Source organism: Rhamphochromis longiceps, linkage group LG12 (assembly GCF_057381845.1).
Source record: "Rhamphochromis longiceps isolate RC_006_pf linkage group LG12, R_longiceps_female_GT1.1, whole genome shotgun sequence".
NCBI classification, from domain to species: Eukaryota; Metazoa; Chordata; class Actinopteri; order Cichliformes; family Cichlidae; genus Rhamphochromis; species Rhamphochromis longiceps.
The window spans coordinates 3,965,263-3,977,387 of NC_140568.1; the positions used below are offsets into that span (position 1 = coordinate 3,965,263).

The 12,125-nt window shown below is 39.8% G+C and overlaps 1 protein-coding gene across 2 annotated transcripts; it reads left to right on the forward strand.

The window, feature by feature from the left end:
• The first annotated feature begins 408 nt into the window (after positions 1–408).
• On the forward strand, positions 409–10,210 carry atad1a (ATPase family AAA domain containing 1a). 2 transcript variants are annotated; one of them, XM_085424386.1, is made up of 10 exons: positions 409–474; positions 885–1,085; positions 1,344–1,442; positions 1,512–1,632; positions 3,496–3,696; positions 4,080–4,186; positions 4,300–4,389; positions 5,028–5,078; positions 5,321–5,493; positions 7,883–10,210. In XM_085424386.1, exons 2-10 carry the CDS (start codon positions 912–914, stop codon positions 8,010–8,012), a joined length of 1,146 nt encoding a protein of 381 aa, XP_085280512.1. In that variant the 5' UTR covers positions 409–474; positions 885–911; the 3' UTR covers positions 8,013–10,210. The 2 variants fall into 2 exon arrangements, with proteins under 2 accessions (XP_085280512.1, XP_085280511.1); XM_085424385.1 differs by having other exon boundaries at positions 1,344–1,632.
• Positions 10,211–12,125: the final 1,915 nt, after the last annotated feature.

A 12,125-nucleotide genomic window follows, 5' to 3' on the forward strand; every position in this document is an offset into this window, starting at 1 on the left:
AGAGCAAAAAATACTGTAGAGCCTTTGACTTTAAAACATAAAAAAACAAAGAAAATCATTTTAAAATCGTGGAAAAAAATAGAGATTATGTGATTGGTTATTATAAATTATGTTAGCTACAGTGTTCCATGATGCTGCTGACATTTTTGTACAAAATATATGTAAAGCTATTCCTTTTATAAATGTAAGCTTTTACTCAGTTCAATCAACATGTCCACAACTGACTTGCCAAAACTATAAATGTTATTTCAAGGCTCTTACCTTTCCCTTGGGGAGTAATAAGAACTACTATTTCTGCAGCACTGTAAATGCTGTCCATGCTACTGATGCGTGAAATAACTGTGTGGACGTTCTGCCACCCAGTGGCTAACTCTGTGAACTCCTCATCGTGCTTTCTGGAACTAAAGTGTTTGTTCCTACCCGGACGTCAAAGGTTGTTGCACAGTGAATACATTTTCGTTACGTTCCCGTTTTGTAAGTGTCACTATTTTGTCTTTTATATCATAGTAGAGGTTACGTTTAAGCGTAGCAGCACACGTAGCAAGGGTGAGACGTTTTATTTCGCGTGAGGTCAAAATTTCACGATGTTACAAATACAGTTTGCTGCTTTCAAGTTGAAGCTCTAGCCTGTTAGCTTTAGCTTCCCCGGAGAAGCTAACCTGCGAATTGAGTTCATTTATTCCAATAAAAATGTGAACCACGAATGTAATTTATTTACTGAAATAGCGACATTGCGTTTGCATAAACATGACCCGCAGTCCTAGCTTAGGCATCATAAACCTAATACAAGTGAGAGCTTGTTTAGCCTTATAAAAGGCGAGAGCTGTAATTGACCTTATGTGGTTGTAATAACTTCGTTTGTATATTTCCACCTCGTTATCCAGCCAATGGATTGACATCAGCCATCAGAGATGCTGCTGAAAGATCTGCCCAGGGAGGCCCTGATGCGGCCGTTGTCTAGGAATGAAGTGGTTGGCATGTTGTTCAGGTTGACCGTCTTTGGTGCCGCCACGTACTACAGCATCAAATGGGTCTTAGATGCAATGGATCCTACCTCCAAACAGAAAAACCAAGCCAAGAAGAGGGTATGTCATGCATCAGCACACATTATAAACACGCATCTGTAAAATACCGTAAGCTCAAGGTTGATGCTGTTATTGAACAGTGTTCCAGAAATGCTGCCAAGGTCAGGCGTTTTTCCTGGCTCACAATGCAGCAAGCACTATCTGTTCTTGTACATTCAAAGCATGATGTAAAGATGCTTTGAGATAAAAAGAAAGATTGTGCACAATGTCTGTTATCGTTTTGTGTCTTCAGCTAAGAAGTGTTTCTTGACCCCTCAGGCAGAGCAGCTGATGAAGAGGATTGGTGTTGAGGGGGTCAGACTTACAGAATATGAGATGAACATTGCATCTCATCTAGTTGATCCACAAACTATGAAGGTAACGGTTGTAATCATCAGTCTTTTTTATGTTGCTCAGAGATTTATGAATAACTTCACCTTCCTGCAGGTATCCTGGAGAGATATTGCAGGTCTGGATGAAGTTATCAATGAGCTTCAAGATACAGTCATCCTGCCCTTTCAGAAGAGACACCTTATGGCGAATTCCAAACTATTTCAGCCCCCCAAAGGTACCACAGCATGAAATCTAATCTAATCTGGAACTGATCAGATTTTACGCTGACTCTTTAAACAGGAACTCTTATGCTTTTTTTTATTTCCTCTCATGTTGACGATAAGGACAGTGTACATGCAAGCATTCCTTCAGACTTCTCTAAATACTGCTATAAGTGCTGACAAAGGATGAACTGAGGGGCTGCACCAAGATTCTGTATAAGATAAATAAGGCTTATTTTTAACTGTGTCATACAGTGCTACTGTAGTAGTGTCTGTGATCCAGCTGCAGAGACATTTAATCTTCATGTTCCCTTTAAGGAACATAGAAGGTTCAAATTTGACATACAGAGATAAAATATAACAAGGTTGAAACAGTTAAAATTAGATACATTTTTAAATTAGTTTTTGGGAGTGGAAAGCTAGTTCATTATGTAATTCATTGGTTAATGCTAACTAACAGAGTCGAGCTCCACCTCCTGACATTCAGTTTTGCTGTAGCCAGAGGACTGACAGTCACTAATAAAAGAGCCCATAGAGCTATATTTTTGTTTTCAGGTAAAACCAAATTTAACTCTCTGTGGAGGATTGATATTTTCCAAAGTATAATGGATTTTTACTCTGAGTTTTCAGTTTTGCTGTGTGAGTTGAAGAAAATGACAATTTGGCAAGCAGTTGAGTCAAAACCCCCTAATGCAGAGAGACACATCTCAGACAAGTTGAGTTCATCAGTGAAGACTGGTTTCAAATTATTGGCAGTCTATCTAGTTTTATAGCCTAAATGAAAACACAGTTATTTGCACATTTCTGCCAATCTTTCGGAGAGTGATTGCAGTCAGACTGCGATTATTTGGAAATCGGCCACCAAGCGACCTGAGCAAAGCCTTGCAATCAAGAGCAGTCACTGTAAGTACTTGCAATTGATCCCCAAATGCTAAAAAAATCACTGTAGTCATTAAGCAAACACCAAGCTTTCTTAGTTGCAAGGAGGTTGCCATCCCATTTCTACTCTGGTGTGACTGAGCTATTGTGTGAATGGGATTTGGTTTTTCTAGTCATTCAGAAATCTTACTGTAAATGCAGCCTAGCTTTCTATAACCTTGTTCTTTGTGTATTTTACTTTGTTTCTAGTGAGCTGTGTTAAGTTGAGATTAGTCAGTTGCCCAGTGAAGATTTGTGCATGTTCAGGATCATGAACTCAAGTTTAAAAACCTTCAAATTACCCTTGAATTCATCGTGAAAAATCAGAATCTGTAGCTCTGTAAGACTGAGAACAAAGTTACTGTTAGATTTTTAAATGTCCTTTTTCCCCATCATGAACATTAATGTGGATTTGCATCAAAAACTAGCTAACATGAAATTACCTTCTGAAACTGTGGTTATAATTTTCTAAGTTTGTATTTTTGCCATCCTCTGCCTAATCACTGTCAAAATATCTACCCAGTGAATAGCACTGCGATTTTAATCTGCCAAAAAAAGCAGGATTTATCCACTTGGCAGCGTGACAGTGAAAGATCACTAAGAGGAATGTTTTGCTTTCTGTGGATAGTCTTTACACATAGCTTCAGGATGAGTCAACCTCCAAAATGAGCTGCTTTGGGAATCAAGTTCAGTCTCTAGACTTCAGGCTTTGTTTGTATCGCATCATTTAAAACAAACCAAAAGGAAAAAAATGCTTCTGGGACGAGATCGAGCCAGATTTGATACACGTGTTGCAAATGTCAGTGCAGTTGCCAGTGAAGGTTAAAACGAGTCAGGTTAAAATTACAAAGTCTATAAACTGCAGAAGTGAGAGTAAAAATCTGTTTTGTTTTTGTTCAGATATTACAAGATGTGATGAGAATCACTGTATTTTAATTCTTTACTTTTCGTCCTCTCAGGTGTTTTATTATTCGGTCCTCCGGGCTGCGGTAAGACTATGATTGCCAAGGCAACTGCCAGAGCGTCGGGATGCAGGTTTATCAACCTTCAGGCCTCCACGCTGACTGACATGTGGTACGGCGAGTCACAAAAGCTGACTGCGGCAGTCTTCTCGTTAGCTGTCAAAATTCAGCCTTGTATTATCTTCATCGATGAGATTGGTAAGCTTCATTTGCAGGACGCATGTCAAAAGTGTAGAATGTTAGTTTATTGCACTAGTGGATGTGAGCTAGCTTCATTTTCATTCATTCAGATATGACAGATATTGTTTAATTTGCATTACATTCTTTCCATGGTTTCTAAGTGGATTTGACCTTGTGATCGATATTGCAGTGCCCACAATAGCTGTAATTTAAACAGAATCTAAAATGTATCTTGCCTTTTTGTTAATCTTGTCTTTAAATTATATGAGTTCAATATAAATACGTTAGCCGAGTCCTAGGCACTCATTGGCCCCACATACTGTGTCATAGTCACTGCTGCAGAGCTGGCCAAGTTAGCAAGATTAGTCTTGTGTAAATGTTTTCTATGTGCTGCATGTTAGAATCATTTCTAAGGAATCGCTCCAGCATGGACCACGAGGCCACAGCCATGATGAAAGCCCAGTTCATGAGCCTATGGGATGGCCTGGACACCTCATCAACCACCCAGGTAACACAACCAGAATGCTTTCTTATACTGTAATGCAATTGCCAGAAAACATTGCAATGCAGCAGGTAGTTCCTGTGAAATAATGTATTAAAACTGTGATTCTCAAAATTTAGGTTATGGTGATGGGAGCCACGAACAGGCCGCAGGACCTGGATCCAGCCATTCTCCGCAGGATGCCCACAACTTTTCATATCGGCTTGCCGGTAAGATGTGTGCAAATACACAAGGAGGCTTTATTCTGTCTACAGTTGTGTCCATATATTTCTGGTCACTGACAGTTTTTACCCCTCAACCATAAAAGGCTGATAGGGGATTATTGTCACCCCAACAGGTAAGCAGGCAGGGTGGACACCCAAGTTTGTGAGTGCAATAATTTCTGAATAAGGCAACGTAGGATTTTGAAATTCAAACTTTAGGTCCATCTACTACAAATCTCAGACAAGTTTGAATTTCAGTGACCTCAAGATCAAGACCAGAGGCCAAGCTTTCTGATAATCTTGTGAACACCATAGGAGAATCTACTAGGAGCCTGAGGGGTAGTACCTAAAAAACCAGCGCATGTAATATCCACTAGGGATTCACTGGCTTCTGATAACCAAAAAAAATCCCTGAAAATGAGTTCACCCCTCATCTTAGAGACCTCAAACTCAACACTACACTTACTCGGCTTTCCAGCTGTACCTCTGCCAGGTTTGAAATGGATCCGATGAACACTTTTCAAAGTTGGAGAACAGCAGAGGAGGCACATGCAAGCATTCCTGAATTTATGCAGGAGATGTATGATGATAGGCTAGACAGCAATTTACTTTCCTAATATGAACGACTGTCCTCTCCTTTGCAGAACACAAGGCAGAGAGAAGACATCCTGAGACTCATCTTGGCAGGAGAAAACGTAAGATGGTTTCTTTTTATCTTTATCAACAGCAGAAGAAATTGTTCAGCTCTGCTGTTATCTTGTTCCATTATCATAGACTCATTTCACACCTGTATTTCCACTGTCACTTCACGTTACAATGAATCAGATCACCCATGATTAGTTGGCATTTGATTGGCAGCAACAAGCACAGTTCAAAGATTAGTGACAGCTCAATTCTGTATAATCATCTCACATTGCTTGACGTCTTTTCTGCTCAGCTGAGCAACGCAATAAATCTGAAGGAGATTGCTGAGAAGACAGAAGGCTACTCTGGGAGTGACCTCCGGGAGCTCTGCCGCGACGCTGCCATGTACCGAGTACGGGACTATGTCCGCAAGGAGCAGATGAGGCAGATCGCTCAGCAGCTGCAGGACTGCCAGGAGGAGGAAAGGTATGACTCATATTCAGACACCCACAAGATTTCATAGCACTTGTGTTCACTGAGCTTCAGTGACAGTTTGTGACTAGACCAGGCTGTTTGTTTGTTTTTAAAGCACATATTACATTAAGTGATATTTGTACTGGTACACAGCCTCACATTCAACTTCATATTCCCACAACTATACCATTACATCCAGTTTTCTTCACAGATATTCACACTTCAAGACCGCTCAATAGTAGTGATTATAATACGACATAAAAGGAAGGATGATCTTAATTAAAATGATTACATCCTGATTCCTTACATACACAACTGTCAGCATCGCACAGTACTGTTATTAAACTAGGCACTGTTAGAAATGGATGACTGGTTTTTATTATCTGAGCATATATAAAAGACTTATAGAAAAGATTTGTGAAAATGTCTGATCTGGGTAAGCCTTTGTTCAGCTGTTGCTAAGCGACTACTGAAACCACTGTTGGTGCAAGCCATTGTTGCTGAAAGAGTATTTTTAACTTTTAAGTGTTGAGAACTCAAAAGCATTCATGGATAGGCTCTTTCCAATTATAAAACCAAGGAAAAAGAATCTGAAGGTGATGGTGAAGTGAAGGCTCTGAACTAAATCACTGTAGTTCTCGGTAATCATTGCGATAGTGAAATCACATATTTCACACAGGATGGTAGGGGTCTTCCAGTTTCAGTGTGCACATTAATTCTTAGTACGTGGAGTATGCAGTGTGTTTGCAACAGAAGTTTATATCTTATCTCATTCAGACAGTTTGCATCCTGTAAGATAAATCTTTTACAATCAGTGACAGATTTTGTGAAACAAGAGAGTGAAACATCAGGCCTTGGGGTGCAGAATCCAGCCCACTGGAAGGCTTTGGGAAATGTAAAGGAGAGCATACATTTTGGACTTTAAATTGAATTTTAATTGAATTTAGATGGGAGTGGGGGGCTTACACTGGATCCACAGTATAAATATATAAATAAATAATAATAAAAGGGAATTTTCTGTAAATTAACAAAAACTTTCTGCTTCATAATTAAAGCTATCAGGAATTTTAGTGTGATTTTACACATGTATTTCATACAGTTTAAGCCCAAAGAGTTGTGCTCTTTCATTAACCTTCAGCAGCAGTGTTTCTGTATTATGTAGAAAAACAGAGCTATACTGTTAAACTGGGGTTTAGGTTTTTCCTTTTTTCCCTTTATAAAGATATCTCTGGGAATAAAGGTGCAGGTAAACGTCTTTACACTGACAGGAAGGAGCCCACTTCAGCTCAAACTGAGCTGTGTGTATTGTAAAAAAACCAAACAAAAACATTTTATAGTTATTTTTTATTTTATAGCAAAGAGAGCATATGTAAGTGTCTACATTTCGTTTGTGAAACCTTTGGAATTTTCCATGACCTAAAACATGAGATTTGAACAAAAGTCACAAAATTAGAAAAACATAACACATTTCAAATTATTTTTGTATTTATTAAGGAAAATGATCCACTGTTGCAGATCTGTGAGGGGTGAAAGTATGCGTGCTTTCAGTATTTGGTGTGACGCCATTCTTCAAAATAGCTGCAGCAAACCATTTCTGGTAACGGTCGGTCAGTCCTGCACTTCCACTTGGAGGAAATTGAACCGATTCAAACGCCCAAAATAGCTTCATCTCGGGGTTGAGGTTTTCTCACAGCTGCTCAGACGCCTTCCACGTCTTTTAAGTTGAATGCAGTTGGATTCGGGCCGTCCCAAAACGTTATACTTCTTTCACCAGTCTGTGGTTGAAGTACATTCGTGCTAAGAGTTGGTGACGTACTGCGCGGCCCACTTTTTCTTCAGACCTCAGACAGATGTCCTGACATTTTCCATTACAATCTGACATTGAAATTCAAAATGTGTTGCTCCATCATGGCCCAGATGCTGCAAAACAGACACAAACCATGACAGGATGATTATGATTATGCAGTGCATAGATGGAATTAGGTTATTATGTTGGAATGCAGTGTTTTCCTCTCTTCTGACAGAAGAGATGGGTTTTTTATTTGAGCCCCAAAAGATGCTATTTTGGGCTCATCTGTCAACAAAACATTGTTCCAAAAGCCTTCTGGCATGTCTGTGTGATCTTTAGCAAACTGCTGACGGGCAGCAATGTTCTCTTTGCAGCCCTGCCATGCACACCATTGTTGCTGGGTTTTCCCTGATGGTGCCAATGTGAGAGATCAATTTTCTACTTTTAGGATTTAGTGTGGAAATCTGATGCTTTAGGTCATATTCATGTGGAAATCCATAAAATTTCTCCTGCGACTCTAGTACATGTCGTACGCTGTGTGCAGTATAGAAGTATAAACCTGCTATTAGGCCTCTGTGCCTGACCTCTGATCTCTTGTGTCCTTGGCTCCAGACCTGTGGATGAGGAGCGGTTGCGACCAGTCACTCAGCTGGACCTCCTCTTCGGCCTGGACAAGATGAAGGAATCAAAGAAAGCCACAACCTTCATGCTACCCATCGTATCAGAGGTTGCTCTGGATTAAACACCATCTCTGGACCACTGAGGAAAAGCGAATTCTTCCAAGCTCTGTCCGCAGTGTGTTCCAACTTGCCAAGCTGAGACTCTGAGAGTGTTAGAGGTGTAGTTGAAAAAGGCAGCAGACAGACATGCTTTTCTTAAACCTAGTTTCCCAGACAGGGAGTTATTCTGAGCATGCTTATCTTAAAGGACACACGTCATGTGTACAGTTACAACATATTTAGAGTCATGAGGTCAGTCTCCTTTGAAAAGCACGCAAGGGCACTGTGACAGCTTGTTTCAGAAGAATACAAAGCAAAGACCATTTTAAAATCACCAAATGATGATGATATAATGATGATGTTTGGGAACTTCACTGTGTGTTTTCAGATGAAGGTAATCCTTCGAGTTCCAAATCAGCTTTTACACCAATCTTTGATCTTTGGGGGAGTTAAAAAGAGCAACCATCTAAATCACTGTACAGTCATATTATCCCAACACTCTGGAAGGAACATTTCAGCTTCACTTTGATGCTGTTGAGTCACACACAGCGCATGCTCTGCAAAAGTTCTTATATGATAGCAAAGTGTCCAGCAAACACTAGGAATTTTAGCCTCAGGAGTAGCAGTGTCCAGAGAAAGAGGCAGGGTCAGACAGTTGTGCACGCTCTACTGCATTACTCTTTAAAACAGAAGATTTACGTTTTACTATTGGAAATCAATTCCACTTCCATTTTGCAACCTGTGTCGTCTTTATTGATCCCTGTCAGATGATAATGGAAGTAACTGTCACTTTGTTTTGGTTGATGTACTCATATTTCACATTTTATTTTCCAATGGCGAATTAACTTTTTTTGTTGTGGTTGTTGTTTTGGGGGTTTTGTTTTTGTTTGTTTTAGGTGGTTGGTTGGTTGCATCCTTACCTTGGAAAGTAAGACGAGAATGCATATACCTCATTTGATCCTGTAGTTATGTATTACTCATGTACAGTTGTTGCTCCCAAGGAGCATTTTGAAGAATATTTCATTTGAAATTATTTAAGATATAAATGTCTACTGCATGTTTTTAGATGTAAAATCAGCTCTTCTGTAAATGGCAACAAATCATGGTGTAACTGTAAGGTTCACAGGCATTTGGTGATGGAATATAATTTTGTAATTTGGCCGCTGCGCACCACCACAGTGGGTTTGAAAGCACTGGTGATGTGATTAGAATTGTAGAATTTCAGGTTTAACTGAGAGTTGTGCAACAGTGTTGCAAAACTATTTTAAAGCCATTTTAATGTGTTCATTTCCAAAAAGTAGGAGTAGCTGGGATATTTTTTCTTTCATTTACAACAGTTATTGCACATTTTTAAACTCAAGCCTAAAAGAAACCTTTTTATTCTTGTGAAGAAAATGCCTGAGCATTTGGTCGTGGGGATTGCTTCTACACACACTGACCTCATTACTTGAAATTATGGCCATGTTTGATGTTTTCATCCAGTACTGTGGCATTATAACAAATAATAGGTCCTCTTTAAAAGCACACTCATGGCCTCACTATTTCTCGCCAACATCACACTCTTAACTTCTGTTTTTCAGTCCTTTCTCCACTCCTCTTACCTGCCCTCTTTTCTTGTGAATTAGGTAACCTTAGCCTGCTCACTGAGGAGGACGACTAAACGAAACGTGAGTCTAAGACAACAAAGATCTCTCGTGGCACTGTTAGAGCAGTCCTACAAGTGGACAATATTACCTCAGTAAACAGACTTTTGCTTCTTTTGGATCTGCCAGTCCAAAGAGTAGCTGAGGGCAAGTGGCACAGTTATCGCGTTGTTTTAAAAACCAAAACTTTGTCAAGCTTTTGAGAAAGCGCCAGCAACTGGAGCTCCTGAACCCCAAACACAACCTTCACTCTTCTCTAAAAGCAATCTTTGTCTGTGTGTTGTTATTTACAAGGGACTCTGACATGTCTGAATGCAAATTGCAAAGCACTTACTTTTCATGTGGAACGAGGGTCACTGTAATAGAAAATACAGCTGTAGTGACGAGTGATGTGATCCAGGAGCAGCAATAAAAGAAGAATAATGACCATAATCATCATCTTGTAAATAAAAGTAGGAATGTATTTAATTGTTGGATCAACAGTCCGTCCTTTTCAGTAGATCTGTGGTTTGTAAAACTGGAAGCAAAATGTTGGGTTGGAGTTGAGGCCAAGATTGAATAAAGCTGAATGTGATGTATTCCCCTTCAGTGCTGTTTTTATGCTGCTTTAATGTCTTTTTATCGTTTCCTCTTCAACCCAGAAAAAAGGCCATTCGTGCTGGTAATGTGAGACTTGTCGGACTATCATTAGTGAGATCCTATTATGGTGATCGTTTTCATGTCCTGTTCTGCGCATTATTTAATCAAGCAGTGACAGCAGTTTTCATCCACTGAACAACACATCCAAGTTTTCTGTTGTCAGTTACTTTATGGAGAGCATGGTTTTCACATCCAAATGCTTCCCATCAGCTGTCAGTAGGAAGTTGTGTCAAGCTATTCTGACTCCCCTTTGTATCAAACTCGTTTTTTTGCCGTATGCTCACAGCATGTGTTTATTGATCTATCTGTGGGTCTCGTACAGACCTCCTTCCCACACAGTCTGAGTAGGCCAGGGTATATTTGCCACTAAGCCACATGGTGGCACAGTATCTTCACCATGTTGTTACTGAAGCAGTTGTTACCGACTTATTTTTATTTAGAACAGTTTTATAACATTATGGTAGTACAATGAAACGGAGAAAGTGGTTTGTTTCTCCCTCATTGGTTTATCTAGTGATAGTTGGATATGTGTTGCTTTTGCTTGGAGCGCCTCAGGTGACAGTTAAAGGTCAAAATGTTGCCATGTGAACCAGTTATTGTGTCAGTGCTGCTTGAGCATCTTAGTTGCCTTTCGGGGAGAAAGGTGGCACCGATCCAAATTCTTTCCGTTAGTGCAATATCACAGCAGATCCTTCGTCAGTCATGTTGCAGAAACGTGCATATGTGTGTATGCCGAATATGAAAAATATCTTTAGTTACCCTGAACATAAATAATATCTGTTGTCGACCAGCAGTTCCATTGTGTTTCTCTTTTAACATAAGCATATAAAATAAATGCTGCTTTTCACCTCAGTGTGAGTCTACTTCATCTTGTTGTGTGTCTCTTTCACATACAAACATCCCAACCTGAATCTGGTGGCAAAAAAGCAGTCAACCTACCGGAAACCCTGATTTAGTGTTTAGACAATTTATATAAGGGTGACGTAGATCTATCAGTGAGGACTGTTTATATTCTTTTTTTCTTATGGTCCAAAGAGCAGAAAAGCATAACATTTTGTCAGGTACTTCACTGGAAGTCTGAATTTATCATAAACTGTTTGTAATTCTGTGGCTGTTCCAGTCAGTCTGTACCCTTTAGGCATGCAATAATAAGCCATTGTTGGCCATAATCAAGCTCCTGCTCTTTTCACTCTGTTGCTGTTTACTTTATTGCCATCATCTAACAAAAGCCTTGCATCTCTTATGTCTACTTTTCAGGACTTTGACAGCCAAACAGTTTTAAAATTACATCTGAGTTTTAATGGATGTCCAGACAGTTTCTGAAAGGTCACGAAACTGGAATTATCCACATATGAGTACGATGCAAAATCTTATCCAGTGAGTGAATAAAAGGTTTTCAAAGTTTCCATATGGCTGCTAGTACATAATAATTATCCTACTTTCAGCTGCCCTCTCATCTCAAGGGGTCACCACAGCAGGGAGCACAGCATGTTTGATTTGGCAGAGTTTTACACTGGATGCTCTTCCTGACACAATCCCAAACGGGATTTGTGTTGACAGCCTTTAGCTTGTCAAGTGATTGTGTTAAGCGCTACACTAACTGTAGCCTAGTGCATAATAACCCACTGCTAGACACCCTCAGAACTCAGACTGCACACACACACACACACACACACACACACACACACACACACACAGAGTTGAAGTGGATGGATGCTTTGCCACATTCCCAGACGAGGCATCCGGATTATAACCCTAAAATTTAGCCCTGGCCTTTTTTTAGCAGCACCATGAGGCTGGCATTTTGTGTTTTGAGTGAAATCTCTTGACACTTATTGATGGATTGCTAAACTT

Bases quoted from the DNA above. Each gene is read 5' to 3' on its own strand.
- atad1a (XM_085424385.1), top strand. From the start codon at position 912: ATGCTGCTGAAAGATCTGCCCAGGGAGGCCCTGATGCGGCCGTTGTCT. The intron at 3,697-4,079 runs GTAAGCTTCATT...GCTGCATGTTAG, and splicing joins TATCTTCATCGATGAGATTG to AATCATTTCTAAGGAATCGC. The intron at 4,187-4,299 runs GTAACACAACCA...CTCAAAATTTAG, and splicing joins ACACCTCATCAACCACCCAG to GTTATGGTGATGGGAGCCAC.